This window comes from Sinohyriopsis cumingii, chromosome 6 (genome assembly GCF_028554795.1).
Source record: "Sinohyriopsis cumingii isolate HCF-2022 chromosome 6, ASM2855479v2, whole genome shotgun sequence".
Taxonomy (NCBI): domain Eukaryota; kingdom Metazoa; phylum Mollusca; class Bivalvia; order Unionida; family Unionidae; genus Sinohyriopsis; species Sinohyriopsis cumingii.
In genome coordinates, this window is record NC_142966.1 from 96,713,395 (window position 1) to 96,735,369 (window position 21,975).

General features: G+C 35.5%; 1 protein-coding gene across 3 annotated transcripts in view; it reads left to right on the forward strand.

The window, feature by feature from the left end:
• Positions 1 to 21,975, forward strand: part of LOC149797495 (uncharacterized) — a 361,807-nt gene that overhangs the window by 237,007 nt on the left and 102,825 nt on the right. For all 3 annotated transcript variants that reach the window (XM_089962310.1, XM_089962312.1, XM_089962311.1), the window contains exon 5: positions 1,147 to 1,189. In XM_089962310.1, the coding sequence (XP_089818436.1) occupies positions 1,147 to 1,189 (43 nt within the window). The remainder of the gene's footprint in view (positions 1 to 1,146; positions 1,190 to 21,975) is intronic.

The following is a 21,975-nucleotide window of genomic DNA, read 5'->3' on the forward strand; positions in this document are numbered from 1 at the left end:
AACATTAAACCACTCATAAAAATGTTGAGCACGATTTTACTGTATTGAAATGCAGTTCAAGCCTATTGGTGATGTCTGTTTGGCCACCTGTATGTTAATGCATCTGTCCACCTGGTATCAGCATTTAGACTTGGTCACATTTAGGCTTGGTATCAGCTTTTAGGCTTGGTATCAGCATTTAGACTTGGTATCAGCATTTAGGCTTGGTATCAGCATTTAGGCCTGGTATCAGCATTTAGGCTTGGGTGTGGTGTTTGCATTAAGCCAGTAGTTCTTAACTTTTTTAGGTGACAGCCTAGATCAGGTTTTTGATATTAGCCTTGCCACCTATAAAATGCTATAAAAAAAACTTCAGAGGGAAATTTCTAATTATTAAAGCTGATCTGGCAACCCACTCAAAACAGCATGGCAACCCAGTTATGGGTAATGCGCCATGGGTTGAGAACCTGTGTATTAGGCTTAGTTTCTCAAACTGTTGCCTGCTTTGTATGTGAATGTGTTGTTTTGGTTATTACACCCAGTAGTCAAAACTAGGTCACAGACATGTATTTATGTTCCATTTACCAGTATTGACCTTTATTTTCACTCATTTTCTCAGACATGTTTGCCTGCTGGGTCATGAGTTGATCAGTTAATGCATCTTGAGGAGTACTACATCTATAGCTCAAAATTAGGTCACTGTAACCAATGTTCCATCCTGCTGTGACCTGCATTAACTTGTTCATTAAGCTCCATTTCTTTGACTTTATTTCTTGTACAGTAATATAACATTACATGTTTTCATCATTAGGTTGTTTTGTTGCCATTTTTCTTCCATTTTCAGCATCATATTGAATGGGATCCAAGCACCATTCCCAAACACTCACAAGGCAGCCAATCTGGGCTGGACAGGGGAGGGATCAAACATCTGACCTTTTTGTTACAAGCCTCATGCTCTGCTAACTAGGCCACAGTGGCTCGTCATTAAGAGTAGATAACTGAACGAATTAGAGAAAACAAAACTTTGTAATCATGCCATTACCACAATTGTTGGTATTCCTGTTAAATATTTATAATCAGAGTTTTCTTGTGATCCATGGAATTTTAGAACCTCTAATTCTTTGATAGATGCAAAATATATTTCAAGGAGTTTTCCTTTTATTTCAGAACTGAATATTTAAAGCAAGAAGTAGATAGACGTGCAAGAAACGTAAGTATGTTCAAAAATAATCTCTGGGTTCCTGCTTTTAAATTTTTTATAAATTTTGTGAAACCTTATAAAGTCCAAATTAGTACGATTATAGTGATGACTGATGAAAATCCTGGTGGGATTGTCATGTGAACTTGGCTTTGTCATGCAGTACTCCCACTTTATAACATGGTTCATGGGAGCCATAAGAGTGGTAACGTGTTATAAGTGAGGGTTTTTTATACTCAGGGTTGTTCAGACAAGGTTGTATCATAATAGTGCATAAAAAAACTAAAAATAAAAGTGGGTATTTAGAAACCACTTTAGAAATGATTATCATTAGCCAGTAATTAAAATTAAATGACATAAATTAATTAGCAGTTATAAAATGAAATGTTTCCATAGTAGTACATGCATTATAAGAGGATCAGGAGATGACTGAGGGACTTTATTGAGAGGGAATATATATCACAATCTCTTTCTTCCAGTCAGCCTTCTGTCTCAGTAGTGTAGATGTGTGCAAACCAAACTAATCATATTTTAGTCTGTTTAAATTGTCTGTAGACCATGCATATTTACAAGTGAAGTCACTCGGCTTGGATTTTTACAGGTAAATACATATTATATATTCCCTTCAGATCATGCCACTTAGGAGTAAAAGATTTACTGCTTTGAGCTGCAGCAAAAATCAATATTTCACTGTAGTTTCCAGTGTTAAACATTATTTTTTTCATTAGGTGATAGACAACTATAAACTATAAAACGAGTATATGTGTTCAAAAGAGTGTACTGTAGTTTGCTAACTGGCTGAAATAATTTACCAGAAAAAAAAATGTTATTTTTACCTCTACTTGTAATAGGCAAGATGAGTTCATGGGATGGACTGTTGCCCATTATACATCTTTTCCATCTGTTAGCACATTTTCTTATTACTACTTCTCCAAAACTACTAGGAAGATTGCTATAAAATTTGAAACACACATTCATCCCAAGGTGTGGATCACAAATGAAAATGGTCAATGCCAGACATCCAATATTGCCATAACAGCATTCATCTTGAAAACCTTGTTAACAGTACAAATCATGAATGAGTGGTTATGTCCTTATGATGTCTGGTTCATCCCAAATCATGGTGATGCTGATCTTAAATTCAAAATGGCAGCCAGAGTAGCCATATTGAAAACCTTTTGATAGCTATGCCTCTTGAACAGAAGATTATATAGACATGGGGTTTCACTAAACGACTTCTTCTAATGATGTCTAGTTGGTTCCAATCGAAAATGGTGCTGATCTGATATGGAGTATAGTTGCATTGTCTGCCATTTTGAAAATCAGCAACTTTGTCCACTTAGAGTAGTAAGATTTTATCATTTTCATGCAGTATAATTGACAGTTTCCTTTGTATTGGTTTAGCACACAGATCCACTATACAAACGCAAGCTTAGAATCTCACTGATTCCAAAGCATGTCTCCATATTTGCCATTTATTAGGTGTTTTGCCTATTGTCAGCCATGATAGGAATCCATAAATATGATAAAGACAATTTGTTATTTTAAAGAAAATTCAGAAAGTTTTTTTCACCTTCAGGCAGCTATTCATTCTGATTTATAAGGAATATATTAATAGTAATATTAATAATAATTATTATAATGATATGATTATTTGAATGCAGATATGCATTAAAATAGGCTGCCATTGAGAGATTTTATTTACTGTCTTATGTTGAAACACTGCTGGTCATCAGGTGATATCAGGAAGCCAACCCAACATTCATTTACAGCAAAACTTCTGTTTTCAATAATTTGATACATTTTATTGATTATTTCAAAATATTTGGTTGATTTCAGATTTATATCTAATTTTGCCCTTTCTGTGCTTTATTTTAAAACAACTACTGTTTCGTTATCCTGAGCCATAAGTCGTAGCATCTATTCTTATTGTCATCTGTCTCATCACTTCCACTTTCATCTCAGGTCAAAGTCCTGGCTCATTGTTTTCCATGATGGACCGTCATTCTTCCCCTTGTACTCCATAACTTGGAATGTATATATCATCACTAAAACATGTCAAATTGCATATCCTTTAAAGTCAGGGTCACTGGCTAGTATTGTTAGTTTGTTAGTTTTACATTTACCTTTGTGCTGTCTAACTTGGCACCTAATTAAGATAAAGGGATAAAACTCGATATACTTGTCTTCCTTGTTGGTGTTATTTTGTGTATTTGCTCTCAAAATTTAGAGTCCTGTTGTTGCCACAGGATGAACAATATGTTATGGGTTTGCATATTCATTATTAACAAACACAAAATCAACAAATATTGGTTCACCATGACAAATAATAAATTCACATAATTGGAATACAGAATACATGTTTTTTGGCCTCCATTGGCCTGTTGCAAATTTCTTGAGTTTCATATTTCTGAAAAATCCTTCAAAATAGGGAAGAATATTTTGCTTCTTAGTTTTGGAGAAGAGAAATGTGTGTGTGATTTGGATTTTTAACGTATCTTGAAAAACAAATGAGTCATATCGCTACAATGTCTGCAGTATGACAGCTTATAGTGATGTCTAGCACTGGGGCATCATGCCACAGACATGTAGCATCGATATCAATCATGTCCCACCCAATCATGTTATCCTGGCACCAGGCCAACCAGTCTTAACACTAACCTCTTAATGATGAGCGCCTAGTGAGGCAGCTGTAAATAACCATTTTTATAAGTCTTTGGTATGACTCTGCCAGGGTTCAAACCCATGACCTCTCGCATCCTAGGCAGACACTCTAACCAGAGCAGTCCTACTTTAGAAGCCCATCATTTAAGAAGTTTAAAAAATCTTGACATATGATTGGAAAATTGTTCATTTTGATAAATATTGTCGGTGGAACAGTGTCATTTCAGAATGTGTGGTCTGCAAGTGTCTTCTAAAATGGGTGATGTTATGGGGCTCTGACCAGAGGTGTCAGTCTGACCAAGAATATGTCAAACAATTACATTGTTTGCTTCACATAGTATGTAGAGTATATTGATTATCATCTTAGTCACTGAATATTGCTATATCCCCTTTGTTCACCATCTTGTTTTTAGTGAATGTTTGGTAACCCTAGCATACACTTTTGTCAAAAGAATGGATTACACTACTCTGAATCACTGTCACCAATACAGGTAACCCATGATCAGAGTGAGGTATATTCCTGTTCAGAGCATATTAGGATGAAATTTGTTTAGGTGGACACTACACGCAGTCAAGTTACTGATATGGTATTATGATGAAACTTGTTTTAGTAGACACTACATACTGTCAAGTTATGCAGATTTAATATTTGGAGATATAATATTAGGGTGAAACTTGTTTTTGTGAACAGTAATGACTTTGTTAGGGACACCTCACAAAAAACAACATTTACAAACCCCTTTTATTGATTTTACCTACATATTTGCCCTATCCACAAAAAGCACATGGTCTTATGAGCTGCCTTTTAAGACAGGTTCTCATACATGGTCCCATGAGTGGCCTTTTTAGGCAGGTTTCTTACCTGGTCCTATGAGAGGGCTTTTTAAGGCAGGTTTCATAGTAGTGGAATGGAATGATCATATTATGCCAGTTCTTATTTTTAATCCCACAACATGTACAAGAATGTAGAGTAGGCCTGATGCACTCTTTGGGCTGTTGAATGGAGTCACGAGTCACGGTGACTCAGTAGTTACTTTGCCAGTCACTCATGACATAAACAGGTGCAGGTTTGAATCCTATCATCCTGTCAACCTGTGTTGTATTAAGCAAGCTTGTTACTCCAGTGGCCTTAAAGTTAAATAAAACACCAAACCAATGTTATTTTTATATTGGAATAGATGATACAATGGATGACACCCCACCCACCCAGTACTGAAATACCAAATCATTTATTTTTAAATTGGAATGAATGATACAGATGGGGTTGTGTGATATATAGCCCCTAGGGACATATTTTAAGCGGGACCCCGAGTGGTCTAAAGCGCTCAATATTCCGGATCACAGCCACCTCACCTCAGTCTGCTAGGGTTCAAGTCTCAGGCTCGGCTAATGTGGGTACATGGGAAAACCTGCCAGTACCTTCTCATGGGTCAGTGGTTCTTCACGGGGTTTTCCAGGGTTCTTCCTCAGCCAATTATACTGGCCACCATGTATAGCCTATCTTGTGCTGAAAAATGGTGTTAAACCCTACAACAACAACAACATATTTTAAGCTCATGGTAAGCATGCTTATTGTTACTAGCAATCCCAATCAAATAGGCAGTCAAAAATATCATGGAAAAATAAATAATTATTACTCAGAAGGGTTACTTGGCAATTATTATGGAAACAAATGGATTTATCTGAAGATCAATCAAATTAATTGGCACACTGAATCCCGATCAGTCAAGTTAATTGGCATACTGGATCCCAATCAGTCAAGTTAAATGTCATACTGGATCCCAATATTTGGATTTGAAAGCAACTAAAATACTACAGATTGGGAGAAATCTCTTAAAATTAATCAGCAAGTAAGAGCTTGGAAATGTCTTCCTCATAGACTGATTATAGTAGCTATGCATGGTATGTGTGTGGACTGGTTATCTGTTTCACCAGTAGTACTTTTAATAGCCCTTAGTACAGTGGTGGGCAGTAGTAATTTTAATAGCCCAGTACACTGGTAGGCAGTAGTACCTTTAATAGCCCAGTACACTGGTAGGTAGTAGTACCTTTAATAGTCCTGAGTACACTGGTAGGCTGTAGTACTATTAATAGCCCTGAGTACACTGGTAGGCAGTTCTACCTTTAATAGTCCTGAGTACACTGGTAGGCAGTAGTACCATTAATAGCCCTGAGTACACTGGTAGGCAGTAGTACCTTTAATAGCCCAGTACACTGGTAAGCAGTAGTGCCTTTAATAGCCCTGAGTACATGGGTAGGTAGTATTACTTGTAATAGCCCTGAGTCCACTGGTAGGCAGTAGTACCTTTAATAGTCCTGAGTACGCTGGTAGGCAGTAGTACCTTTGATAGCCCAGTACACTGGTAGGCAGTAGTACCTTTAATAGCCCTGAGTACACGGGTAGGTAGTAGTATTTGTAATAGCCCTGAGTACACTGGTAGGCAGAACCTTTAATAGTCCTGAGTACACTGGTAGGCAGTAGTACCATTAATATCCCAGTACATTGGTAGGCAGTAGCCAGCATGTATCTGGGCCATAGTTGTCAAGAATTCAAATGCATTCTCATGTCCTGAATGCTTTTTGTTTCCTCTACCACCTGCTGAGAGCAGTAAATATTTATATCTATTCTACTCCTGACTGACTCTAAATGAATATTATATCTCCAAGCTTTAAGATAGAATTACTAATAATGGAACCTTGAGTTGGATTCTTTTACAAAAATTTATCAGTTGAAATTTTCATTACTTTGCTTTTAAAAAATACTATATTGCAAAACATTGAGAAAATGCATTGAGGAAAACTCATTAGCAGCAAATAGTCACTTTGAAACAAAGTTGCTCTTTAGTCTAATTATGGATTTGGGAAATTGTATGGCTTTTCAGGTTTCCTCATGAAGTCAGAACCTTTGTCAAGAAAACTTTGTTTCTCAGGAAATTCTCCACCCAATTGATAAATTACAAGCTATATTTTTTGCAAAACATTCAAATTTAAGAAATCCATATTTTTGGCCAGCAAGCTTTGATTGATAGGGATAGCCTGAAGCTGTATTTTGACTTTTCATCAATCATTTGAGATATTTTCAGGATGTAGAATTGATGTTATTATAGGTGTTAAAATTAAAGGGAGATTTCGAGAGTTCATTTGAATTCCTCTTTTTCAGTTATGATAGTATCTTTCACTGAAAAACAGAAAGGCAAGATGGCTGTTTTAAGTAAAATAAAAAGCTGTCTTTTAGTAAATAACATACTTTTAAAAAAATTGGGATCTTACCTTGCATTACCATCCTATTGTTTGATATATAATAGTAGTATGAAAATTACAAGTTTGTTGAGACCTGGTGTATGTAATGTTGAATGATATATGAATCCCAGACTGGTTTTGTAAACTTTTTAGCTCATCTTGCAGTAAGACAATGAGATTTTATGTTACAGCCCCACATCCAACATTTGTCATCCATCATGTGTAACCCATGCATCAATAACTGCCTGTTGACACTCTGGAAACCATATTTCTGATCCATTTATGCTCAAGGCTTGGAATATCAGTTTATATTATCAAGCCCTTGGATGAGTTTGATAATGAATGGGATCAATGCATATTAATGAGGTGAACAAACTTCTGGGTGGCTGGATGTCTTAACGGTCTTAAAACCATATTTTCATGCACTTTTTAATCAAATTTGATTTTTTTTCTAATATCTTTGGGACCTCTCAACAAATTCAGTAATGATTAATGATCAAGATCAGTGCATATTAATGAGGTGATCATGCATCTGATTGTCCGTGCTTGTTATCACTATGGAGGCCATATTTCTCATCCAGTTTTGTTAAATATTACATTTTTATATTTAAGATCTTGGATGAGACTGGTAATGAGTTAGATCTTAATGTTGATGAGGTGATCTTTCATCGGATTGGCTGAACTTTTTACCACTCTAGAGGCTGATTCCATTTTGAATGGACTTGGTAAATTGACTTGTATCATAAAAATCTTTTGGATGATCACAGTTGTGAGTGAGATACACAGATAATAATGAGTAATCAGGGGTCAGATTGGCTGAACTTGTGAGCACTGTGTTATGTATTCTATTGTAATGTAAATTTATTCACTAGAGATGATACATTTTCCAGAAAATAGTTTGACCATGACTGTTTTGTTTTAGTAAATACCAGGTGTTGACCTAGATCCTGACCTTGATTTAAAATTAGCAACAACCATGTAAATAAGTTCTATTTTTATTTTAAAATGATTTGTTGTTGTCAAGGTCATGATGGGACTTCGTGATTTAAGATGTAAACAATTTTTTTTGGTTATTTCTTAGAGTAAAATGATTGGTTTTCATCAGGGTCACACTGGGTGTATGATTTTTTTAACAAGTAAATAATTTTGATGAGGTTCTGGAACATGATCACGTGATCCTTCTTTTGCATTTTAGAATATGATATAACATTTGTTTTGGAGAGATATTCTCATAGTTGGGCTTTTTCTTTATACTGGAAGGTGTTGTGTCGTTTGGAGTTATTTCAGATTACTTGGATTCAAAAGGATTTTTAAAAAATTCCTGGAAAATACATGTGCTCATTTGAAATTCCTGAGCAAATACAGCTCTTATAAAAATGTTCTCAGATTTCCAAAACCGGAGTGATATTTCTTGTTTCTACTAGGAACTGTAGACATCAACACTACAGGTTACAGCATACGTTATCGTCTTCCATCTTGGATTCTTTGTCGGGACTCGAACTTGAAATCAGCAGAACATTTTGTCATTAGGACTTCAAATTTGATTCATGGATTATTCTTGGATTATTTTTGGATTTGATTGTTAAACCATAAGTTCATATATTTTTTCATTTTTACAGAATTTTTCCAGGGAAATGAATTATTATATTTTAAAAGCTTGTTATTTTCACTCTTTCTTGTGTTACTGTTTATTCGAGCCTAAACATGTAACATCAAAACTGTATTAGCTTTATTTCTGATGGAGTCTGTGTAATCAGACTTAATGGATCATCATGGTGTCTAGTACATGTACTTATGTGTGGGATCTACTCATGTTTAATGAGGTTATTTTCACCTTGATAACTGAGTTTCTTGCAACTCAAGAACTGTTATTTCTGACTTACTTTTGATCAAACTTGTTAAATAGGTTAATATCATGAGGCTGTTTGATAGTTTTATTTTGAACAAGACCTGTGCATATTGACTCTTTTGCCAATCTGCATTGTTGACTGAATTTTGATTAAACTTGGTGAATAGGCTTATATCGCTACAGCCTCTGATGGGTGTGATTATAAATGACAGATCTCTGAAAGGCAGTGTATTTGTAGATATTATGCAGAAAGACGGACTGAAAGTGGATACATTTTTTAAATGGGTATTCCACTTATGCAATACAACTTAAATTTAAGGTTTAACCCAAAGTTGTTACTGTATTTATCCTGCTGTAAGCATGGATATGTTTTATCATGGTGTTCTCTGCAGTCAGTATAAGCTATATGTATGTTATCATGCTTGCTATCAGGACTGAATGTGCAAGTCTTGCTTACTATCAGGACTGGATGTGCAAGTCTTGCTTACTATCAGGACTGGATGTGCAAGTCTTGCTTACTATCAGGATTGGATGTACAAGTCTTGCTTACTTCAGGACTGGATGTGATAGTCTTGCTTACTATCAGGACTGGATGTGCAAGTCTTGCTTACTATCAGGACTGGATGTGCAAGTCTTGCTTACTATCATGACTGGATGTGCAAGTCTTGCTTACTATCGGGACTGGATGTACAAGTCTAGCTTACTAAACCATTAACACTTGGATTAAGATTTTATTATTTTTTGTAAGTTTGTGCTTTGTGGTGTTCACAAAAATATCTCTTGGAAGCTTTTGAATTTTTCAAAATTTCAATGTAATCTTGTGCATATTTTCAGACTTAATTTTTTACTTCATTGCATCTTTTACTGTGTAGGTTATCAATATACATGTGCCAAGTCCACATTGCAGTGTACTGTAAATAAAACATTGCCTACATCAGTGGTTCCCCCCAATCTGTGGGCCAGGGTTGGGTTGGGTGAGGTAGGATGGGGTGATATTCCAAGGGAGCCTAAGAGTCCAGCTATTAGTATGTGGGTGTCCATGCAGACATTTTTTATGTTAAGAAGGGTTCATTATATTCTAAAGGGGTGGGGACCACTGATCTAAATCTATGCAACTAACAACCTGTTTGGATAATTTAGAGCAGTGTAACATATCTTACAGTCAGCATACATTTGAACCATTTTACATTTTTTGTATATGTAATTTAAATAGGTTTATGAGTTACATTTGATCTTTATGGCTTATAATTATTTTTAACTTAAATATTTTTTATATGTTTACAAATCCTGAGAATTCATTCACCATCAAGTCATTGAATCTGTTTGACTAACCATAGTTGACCTAACTTCTGAATCTACCAGTTCATTGTCTGTGCCTGTATCATCACTAACTGATTTGAATTTAATACATTATAGAAATCATTGTTGCTTATGTCAATATCTAAGCCTATATCTGACTTACTGAAAGTTTCAGTCCCAATTCTAATTATCAAGCTCAAGAAAACGTTAAATGAAGTCCCTGTCCTTCATTTTGGATAAAGGAATTTTTTTTAATGCATTTACACGATAACATGGCAGTCATGAGACATTTATGTGGCAAGTGTCATGTAGTTATTAATAGCCAACATGAGGTGTGGTTTGAACAGACTCGTTGTTTTGGTAAATACTTAAAGTGGGCTAGACTTCTTACTCCATGCATAGTTTCATATATTGCGCACACCCAAAATGATAATCATAAAGATGAGGTGTTGCATTACTGCATTTGATTGGACAGTTGCATGTATGTAAAAAAATCAAACAGTATTACTCCATTGGTTATGCCTAATGATAGAACTGTTCTGAACTTTTATTTTCTGAGGTAAATGTTTGGTAAATTTTATTTAAAAAAGCTTTCCTCCAGCAATAATTCCCCCCCCCCCCGTTCATTTTCAATAAATATACAAAGCAGGCACCCTAGGCTTATCATTACCCCAACCCCCATGAATAATTTTGTTTTACTTTGAATGAAGTGCTGCAGGAAAAGACAGGTGATAGATGTAATATGCAAACCATACTAATTTGTTCATGAAAAGGTGTGCATTAATTAGAATTATTTAATTGGACCACTTTTGAGTTTCCAGGTGTTCTGAAGATTTTTTGCTCAAGTTCACATATTTTAGAAGAGGTTAAAATTTGAAGTAAACACACCTGTATAATTATTTTAATTATGTCATGCATATTCGTAACCTTTTACCTTGTCATAATAATTTCATCAGCTTGTGTATGCATACATGTTTTATGCATGGTTTTAGGGTCTGAATTCACAAAGTCTGACCTGTACAGAGTCACTGCTAGGTATTTCAATTAAAAGCAAGCTAGAACAGACATTTACTGCAGAATGCTATTGATTCAAAATAAAGATGTACCTGATCTATTTCTCAGATTTGCAGTGTTGTGTATTTATAATTTGTGTTTACCTACATTAACAAAAAGATCAGGTAGACACATACTTTAAAGTTGCTGGGAAAAAATTTGCACCAAAGTAAAAGCCATAACAACAAGCATTGACAATACAAGTTGTTTAAGCAAGTAAATGAATTTCAGTTTTGGTTTAAAGTTTGCACTGTAGCAGACAATAGGAAACATTGGCAACTTCTTTCTTAGTTCTTGTTGGTAATTTTGTGCAAGTCATTATCTATTCTCAGATGATTGCAAGATTGTTGTATATTTAATTTAAATTGATTTCCCCCATCAGATGGCATGCAATATTTCATAAATGTTTGATTCATTTTGAACAAATAATTTTGAGTAAAAAATAAATTAAAAATGTAATTGTTACCTCATTCATAATTGCATAATGTTGCCTAGTTTTACTTAGGAAAATGTTTTCTCTGCCAAACAAAAACAAAACAAGAAAACTTTTTTGGTTTGAAAAAAATTTAGATGCTTCATGTTGTTGTATTATAATTACAAAATGTTTACCAATCTTTTGTAACAAGCGTTCAGATTTTTTAAAATAATGTCATTTGATGTAGGAAACTAGAAGTTATTTGTTCATAACACTTTAAGGGAACTTTGCAACTGGTGTATACACGAGTCCTTCATGCTTGCTTTGGCAATATTTACAAGCAATGATTAAGATAGGTCCTGTTAAATATTTCTTGAGATTTGTAATTATATTCTTAAGGTATTTTGTGATTACAAGAATTGAACTTAATATTTTACTAGATTCATAAAATCATGAAGCGTGAAGAGTTGCCTTAGCCATTCATGCATCATGCGAAACCGATTTTAAGTTTCACGATCCATGAGTTCTGATGGATAGAAATCAGGTTGACTGTAAAGAGCATAGACCCTGATCTGCTGTTGCATAATTTGCCAGTAAATCAGGGACCAGTTTGTTGGCTCTACCGATTAGACCTAACATAGACCTAAATCTGTTGGTACATTATATGTGATGGCAGATCAAGGTCTAATTCAGTTTGCAGTATATGGTACATTTTTCATCTGCCACCTGTGGGAAAGAACAAATCTGACTGCCAGGTAATCAGGACCAAGTTTTTTAAACAAATTTCTCAAAATTTATACTAACTGCTCTGGTGGCAAAGTGGTAAGATTATCTGCCTTAGATGCTGGAGGTTGCGGATTGAAAACCCAGCTGAGTCATACCAAAGACTTATAAAAATGGTAAGCTGCCTCACTACGGGCTTAGCATTAAGAGATTAGTATTAGGACTGGTCAGCCTGGTGTCATGATAATGTGACTGGGTGGGACATCATGCTACATGTCTGTGGCATGATGCCCCAGTGCTAGACATCACTATAAACTGCCACAATGCAGACATTATAGCAGTATAACTGAAAAATTGTTAAAGCTACATTAAAAATCCAGAACACACACACACACACACACACACACACACACACACACAAATTTGTACTCAAAGATTTGTTATTGTCATTTTTAATCTGTCAATACTAGAAAATGGCATGAGAGATAGAATCAGTAGTATTGATAAACAATAACTTTATTTCTAAAAAATTTACACATGGTGTCTGTTTTTTAAGTTGAGTATTCCTAGAGATTTGCAAAAATGAAGAAATCCTGAATTTTTCCTAAGTAACAAAACAAGATGTTTTTTTTAATTAGGATTTAAGATACTGTAAATGTCATAATCTTTGGTGAAAACTGAATATGTAGTGATCATTTTTTTCTTTCATACTTAGTAATAAGAAAGATTGTTTTAAAATTTCAATTTGAGGGATATGATTGTATATAGGAGTGTTTTACAGCACCTTAACACAGTTGTGTTTGTACAGTGAAGGTAAAGGTTGAAAAATATAAAACAAATTTCTAAAATATGTATGAAGACAAAACCTTCCAAATAAATGTAAACATTTCAAAGGTCCAAATAATGAAAGATTTTCTCTTTACTTAAATTTTGCCCTTCCCAACTTCTCTAAGGAGCATTTAGAATTCTGCCAGATAGCAGATACAATTTTCTTTTGGTATGAATTATTTGTACATAGTTTATCTTACCAGAACACATTTAATTTCTTGCTGAAATCATTATGGAGTGCTCTTATTTTGGGTGAAGGATGGGATTAATCGGTGTAGATGCATTTTTTAAAAATAATCCATCAACATTGAATTCGTACTCTGGTCTATCATAAATCTGTTGCCAAGTTTTGCTGAATGTAACCAGTACTACTGTGTAGCCACCTGCCAGGCTTGTACCTGTGGCAAACAAAGCTGACTCGATACAGGTGAGATGTTATTTCTACAGGTGAGAGGAAGTGCAAAGTAAAACTTTAGCATTTCTTTTTTATGAGGTTATCTTGTTGTAGACTTCAGGTTAGCACAGCTATAAATATTTTATTCTTTATCTTGGATTAAATTTTGTAGCAAAGGTAATAAGAAGGAAATATAAGTACGTTAGAAGCAGCTAACAGAGTCACTTGGATTTGAGACAAAAGCCCCCCCTTCCCCTGTCCTCAAGATTTGGAGCTGTCCTGAAAATGGCTGCAAGTCATAGGATTGATTAGAATTTCAATATGTCATTTGCTTTGGAATAGAGTTTGGATCAAATGGTCAAAGAAAATAATTTTAGTTTCCAGCTGCAAGTAATTTAAAACGGCCATTGCATGGATCCCATCCAGATGTGATCTGTGAATTTCCCTTGCAGAAGAATTAGTTTGACCTTAACTTGGCTGATAAAGCCATGATCACAGCTGTTCATTGTTGCAAACTTCATAACTTTCCCCCTTTTAAGTCATATGTGGAAAAGGCTAATAATAGGCTAATAATAGACTCACTTCGTAACTCACTGGATATAAGTATGGACCCTGAGGGGACCACCTGGTTAAGAGCTCACCTTTCTGATCACTGACGTCTTACCTCCGTCCATGTGGGTTTGAGTCTCAGATGCAGCCAATGTGGGTATGAGAGAGAGCTTCTCAGTAGATTCCCATGACTTGGTGGCTTCTTCCTGCAAGAATTATATTAGCCACCATATATAGTCTATCATGAGCTTAAAACTGATGTTAAATCCCACATCAACATCATTTCTATGTCTATTTTGACTTCTGTGTACTCTTGTATGTCTTACTAGTTTTATGAAAACCTGCCTGCATGCTCTGTATCATTCAAACATTTGTGATGAAGACATTTGGGGCCAATATAGACTGTGTTGGGTTGCTGCTGAGACAAAGAAATTCCAGTCAAGTTTTACGTAACTTGACTTTTGTATGACATTGCTGAGCAGGAAATGTAATGTAATACCAAGATTGGGATTTTCTTGTTGTCATGCCAACCCCTACAGTTATTATATTTCTCACCCATTTGTTAATCAGTCAATGAATTTTATTCATTGTCCTTCTGACATTAGAGCTCATAATAATTCAAAGGATAATTCAACTGAGATAGTCAACCCAAAGTAACCTAACCTTGATATGAAAAGAGTAAAGATTGAAATTCCTTGAGATTTCTTATAAAATGTGTAAAAAATATTTTTAAACTCCCATTTATAATGAATCACCTTATGCTTAATTAAAAAAAGCATCACAGGAATAGTGTATCCATCCTTATTCCATACATCCATCCATCAGTAACAGCTCCTAAACAGACAGTGGAAATTCACCAGATTTGGTTCTTAGGTTGCCAATGTGGTCAAGAGAGGTAAAACTTTTGCCCCCCCCCAATCTCAGCAGTTCCTAGGAGAGGGTCAAAGGTAAAATCTAAATATACAAATATTGCAATTACAGTAACATTTTCTTGACAATTTTGTACCTCGCTTTGTACATGAATTCATTCAAGGAAGATGCATAATATATACATGTAATATGTTTTGAGATACATCCCTGCAGTCAATCCAGGTTGTCTGTTAGGTGGCGATGGGGGACCAAACATATAATAAAAAACCTGGGGATTTGCCATGCTGAGCTATGGAAGTATCATTAATTAAACATGGAGGGGGGGGCATTATTGACTTCTATGCCTAGAAAACCTGGAAGTGGGCCAGAGGTGACAAATGTACATTAATTTCTATTGCGGTGACATTTTCAAATATTTTTTGACCTATCTTCATATTACTGCAAGCACAGCAAGAAAACAATCTCATATGTATGGATTATTTTGCATTATGACCCCTAGGTTACTGTTTTGGATGGCTGGGGTGGAGGTAAATGTGTGTGGGATCTAGGAATATGTATTGAAGAGACATTGCAGTCCTTTTTGTTAAGTCTAGCTGCAGCTGGATATGTAGGCATGCTTATGTTGATATTTATCAGCAAGAAGTAGGTCTCCTGTTGGTGCTTGGGCATAGTACACACCATAAAGGGCTCTTGGTCAGATGCTTGAGAGATGATGTAAAGATTTGTTATCGGGTTTTTAATGCTATGTGAGAGCCCTTTTCTTGCTAAGACAATTTATACGGTATTGTACATAGAATTGTCTCTTAATAAAGGCTGCCTCCAGCATACCACATCGTCCCTTATAATGCTGATATTATCATGTATCCCATTATGTTTTTGTAATTTTGATTTATCATTCCTGCTTGAATTATTCAACTTTTATTTAATTTCTTGGCTATCCAATTTTAATGTTATTTCACATTAAGTTCAAAACTTTTCTGTTTCTGTGCACTAGCATGAGGGGTCCCCAGCAGCCAAGTGGTGTAAAGTGCTTTGTGACCTTTACCGATCACTGCCATCTCAGCCAGTATGTATGCGAGAAAGCTTACCAGTAACTTCACGTGGGTCAGTGGTTGTTTTTACTGGTTTTCTGGGTTTCTTTCTCCACCAGTTGTACAGGCCACCATGTTTGCACTGAAAAATGGCATTAGACCCAAAATAACAACTGACAGTACTAACATGACAGACTTTTGGAACATCCCTCAATATTTAAGCCTCCCTGATGTAATGTGGGTTACATGTATGACTTCCATGAACATATTTGTGGATAGAAAGCACTGTACTCATTTAATTGATCATACTTCAGTATGGTTACATTAACAGTAAAACAGTTACACCTGCCTCAAGCAGCCATTTTTGTTTGGCCAGTCTTGGCAGAAGCTAAATTGTTCAGCCCACTTTCTGTGTGTACATCCATGTACACTCAAGTACATGTATATTGGGCCTAGTGGTTAGAGCATCGGATGCGGGAGGTCGTGGGTTCAATCCCTGGCCGAGTCATACCAAAGACTTACAAAAATGGTACTAACAGCTGCCTCACTTGGCGTTCAGCATTAAGAGGTTAGTGTTAGGTTTGGTCGGACTGGTGTCAGGATAATGTGACTGGGTGGGACATCATGCTACATGTCTGTGGCATGATGCCCCAGTGCTAGACATCACTATAAAATGCCACGCTGCAGACATCGTAACATTTTTATGACTGAAAAATTGTTAAAGCTACATTAAAAATCCAAATCACACACACACACATGTATATTGGATTGTTATTGTTTCTACATTGCAATGAGAGAGCATATAAAACAGCCAAACCTATTCTGCAGTCACCCATTTCTAAATGGAAGATCCCATTTTGGGGTTTTATCTTGGATACATGGCAAAATAGAATTAAAATTCCACAAGCAAGCTTCAGTATATTAGACTTGTCATTGGAAAATGGCATCGTTGATATAATTGGAATCATAGAGATGTGTTGTTGGTGTTTAGCTAACATGTAGAAGAAGAAAAAAAATGACCCATCCATTATGAAGGTTGAATCTCGAATAAAAAAGCATGCCATGACATTGCAGCACAGTCTTATTGACTTTCAAACTTCAAGACACAAAATCTTTGAATTACAGAAAAAATGCCTGGATTTTATTTTAAAAAATTCACTCCTGTATTTTTATAGACCATACTCCTTTAGCCTTTTTTATTCTTTTTTTACACCCTGTAGAGAACATTGACATCTTTTACCTTTGTTTTGTAAGAGATAATTTTTGCTTTTGTTTGTTATGATTTGTCTTTCTGAAGACATTTTTAGCCATTTTTATTTCTGCTGCTTATAAACCATCTTATGGGATGGCCTGTTGTCGATCATCTCTCAGCCAATATTTGTCTTCTCATGTTTTTGTCCATCCAGTACCACTTATTTGTTATCAATCTACTACTCTTAGAAAACTACTAAATGGATGGTCAAACAAATAAAAGGGGTTTTAAATACTTAGTATGATGTCCAGTTTGTCCCTAAATGAAAATGGTGCCAATCTGATATCCAAGCAATATGGACACCACAGCAGTCATCTTTAATGGTCATATTATCATGGGTTTATCATGAAAGGCTTCTTATGATGTCATTGCTGGCCCTTAAAAAAGTGGTGCTGATGACATCCAATATGGCCACCACAGCAGCCATCTGAAAATCTTGCTATTGCTACTCCTTCTAAATGGAAAGTAATATCAATATAGGATTTTCACCGGAAGTTTGATACACTATCTGGTTGATCTTGAATGAAAATTGTGTGATTCTGGCATCAAATTTGATTGCCACAATGAACATATAGAATTTTTTCATTAATTCATCTGAATAAATAGATGTTCATATCAACGTGAAGTTTTCACACAAAATCTTCTAATAGTGTCTTTTTGTCCTGAATGAAAATGGTGCCCATCTATTATCCATTATGGCTGCCACATGGGTTAATTTGAAAATCAGAATGGAACATCATTCCTTTGGATGAACTCTTGCTAAGCTTTGTGTTTTTACAACCTTTGAAAGATCTTTGCCTTTTACATGAAAAGGATGCCAATCTGACATATAGTGTGGCTGCCACAGCAGCCATCTTGAAAATCTAATATTGCATAAACAGCCTAATTGTATGGTTATATCTTGAGAAGTTTGTCATCTCTACACCACTCCAAATGGATGCATATATCAACATGGGTTTTCACCAATAGACTTCTTTTGATACCCAGTTTGTCATAAAAGAAAATGGTGATATTTGTACATCCAATATGGGTTCCATAACTACTGTCTTAAAAACAATCTTGTCACTCTCCATTTGATGAATTTTTCACTAAGTACTAAATGAAAATTTGGTGCCAGTTGTGCATCCAGTATGTCTGCCTCATGACTTTCTTAAAAAACCTTCTTGTTGCTAGTCCTTGCAAATGGATGGTCATTAGGACAACAGGTTTTACTAAACGACTTCTGATAAGGTCTACTTTGTCCTAAATAAATTTGGTAGCAGTTTGACAACCAAGATGTGTACCACAGCAGCTAATTGGAAAATCTTGTCATCACTGAGGAATATCAGAGATGGTTTCAACAGTCATCAGTTAAAGGAAGAAACGGTGTTATCTTGAATTCAGGGAAATTCTTTTTACCCAGTAGGGTATCAATCCCACTGAGAAACTCTTGTTGAAATTCAGTGTCAGGAAACTAGGTATTTTGCGTTTAAAACAGTTATATAGCTAAACGTAAATTGCTGTTAGAAATTGGACTTGTGCGCAGCTTCTTATCAAGCGTTTTCATTTTACTGTGCTTTGCTTTGTCCTTTGTAATGTTTCAGTTGTTCTTGGTTTTAATCCAGCAACATAAAAACTAGTTATTTTTTACTTTGAAAGTGCCATGTACCAACTAGGTGAATTGGCAAATGCATATTTAGGTGCCTTAAATCATGTAGTTTCCCAGCTCTTTGAGGGTGGATACTGAATTATCTCTGTTTGTTTTGGTTTAACCTATGAAAGAGGAAGTTCAGTGGGTGTGTCTTAAAATTCTTTCTGACATTTATATGTCTGTGATTGTTTGAAATGATAAGTGAAGTTTTTTTAAAGTATCATTCAGATTATTTTAATCATATGATCAGTTTTACCTGTGATGAATTTACAGTGGGTGTTGTTGAGAGGTTTGCCTGGTCATGTATGATATGTAAGTATGGATGGAATGCAGATTCAAGTAAATATTTCAAGGGAGAATTAGAAAACAAAACATAAGACCATTACACCGGTCATTTTTAGCTCCACTTCTCATTGACCAGGTGAGCTTATGGGATGATCTTTCCTCTGTTAATTTAATTAGTTCATTAACTACTTATCCTTTATTTGGGTAATATTATGTAATCAAGCTCAGCACAAATGATGTAATTACAAATAGTTTAAAGTGTCTAATCACCTGTCACTAAAATAATTTAACTTAGTTTACTTTTCAAACTTTCAACAAAACTTTCCAGTGGTTGAAAAAAAATAATATTGCTTTTGAAACAAAATAAATGTACAGTAGAGCACATGTAGGATGTCTTCACAGTACAGTAGAACACATGTAGGATGTTTTCACAGTACAGTAGAGCACATGTAGGATGTCTTCACAGTACAGTAGAACACATGTAGGATGTCTTCACAGTACAGTAGAACACATGTAGGATGTCTTCACAGTACAGTAGAATACATGTAGGATGTCTTCACAGTACAGTAGAGCACATGTAGGATGTCTTCACAGTACAGTAGAACACATGTAGGATGTCTTCACAGTACAGTAGAACACATGTAGGATGTCTTCACAGTACAGTAGAACACATGTAGGATGTCTTCGCAGTACAGTAGAACACATGTAGGATGTCTTCACAATACAGTAGAATACATGTAGGATGTCTTCGCAGTACAGTAGAGCACATGTAGGATGTCTTCACAGTACAGTAGAACACATGTAGGATGTCTTCACAGTACAGTAGAACACATGTAGGATGTCTTCACAGTACAGTAGAGCACATGTAGGATGTTTTCACAGTACAGTAGAACACATGTAGGATCTCTTCACAGTGCAGTAGAGCACGTGTAGGATGTCTTCACAGTACATTAGAGCACGTGTAGGATTTCTTTACAGTACAGTAGAACACATGTAGGATCTCTTCACAGTACAATAAACCACATGTAGGATGTCTTCACAGTACAGCAAAACAAATGTAGGGTGGTCAAAATATTCAAAACATAACGATGTTATAGGTGAGTCAACTAAACTTTACAACTACACGTTTTAAGCGGTCAGATAAAAATGAATGTTAATGTTAATAAATCATTACTTTTATGGGATTCCTGGAAGTTCTTTTCAGTCAGTTTCTTCACAATACTCTTCTTACCATATGCACTTGCTTTAAAATGACTACAAACTGCACAGACCCAGATCTGCCATCGCATAATATGGTGGCAGATCTGGGTCTGTGCAGTTTGTTAGTAGTGATAAGTAGAGCAAACAAAATAGATCCTGATCTGTAGGTGCATTATGCTATGGCAGATCAGGATCTTTGTTGTTTGCAATTTGACTTGACTTATAAGCGAGTATTAAATAAGATCACTGATAGGATATACTGCATTAGATATAGTATGTGACAAATAAAATGTTATTACATACCTGTCAGTGTAATGAGATCTGTGACCTTATTTGTCTTGTAACCATGTTATAATGAAGGAAGGGCCTTACAGCATGGAATCATTTACACATATAAATGGATGTATGAAATGTCATTATCAAGGAAGTCCAGTTATCAAAAGAAGTACCAGTAAAAGCTGGACCTGGTTATTATCAGGCAGGGTCATAATAAAATGGACATAATAACTAGCTATGCATGTCTCGACTTGACCCTTTTGTTAATTTGGTGATAGGAAAAACATTGTTCACCTTTGGTAATAGGAAAACCATTTATCATGATAGATAATTCTTTAGAGACTGTATTCAAAACCAAATTTGATTGCAAAATTACCATTGATTTGGCACATATTTAGCACAGAATAACATTTCCTGCTTTAAGGTTAATTTGACTTCAGCAGTGTGCTCTGAAGTACCAAAATAAATGAGGACTTTGCATGACAAACTATCTTTTCCAGTACAGGAGTTAATGTATAGTGTCATAATAGTCCAATTTTATTGTTTGTTGTTCTACTACCTACAATAAAAACTGTCTACCATGCTAGCATTGACTGGTCACAAGGTATTTGCCCCTGGACATCAAAGAGAGCCATCCAGGACATTTCAAAACCAGTCAAGTCTTTAATCAGATTACATGTTCATACCTTTTTGTGCCAGGGATTCATGTCCCTGTGAAGTTAATCGATTTGTTCATTTGGGGGATTCGTCTGCATGCCCATCTGTCCTTCCTTCCACATTGTATATTAAGGTCAGTGACAACAATTTGTGCATTAATGTCAGTGTTAAAATTATTACTTCCTCACTAAATAAAAGGTGGACTCAGCAAAAAGGGAGCCATTTTTTTATGTTACATTACGAGAAGTTACACTTTTTATCAACGAAACATGGCCAGTATTGCAATGATGTGCATCTTCTCTCTCTCTCTCTCTTTCTCTCTCTCTCTTTCTTTTTCTCTCTCTTTCTCTATCTCTCTCTCTTTCTTTCTCTCTCTCTCTCTCTCTCTCTCTCTCTCTTTCTCTCTCTCTTTATCTCTCTCTCTTTCTTTCTCTCGTTATCTCTCTCTCTCTCTTTCTCTCTTTCTTTCTCTATCTCTCTTTCTTTCTCTCTCTCTATCTCTTTCTTTCTCTCTCTCTATCTCTCTCTCTTTCTTTCTCTCTTTCTCTATCTCTCTCTTTCTCTCTCTCTATCTCTCTCTGTC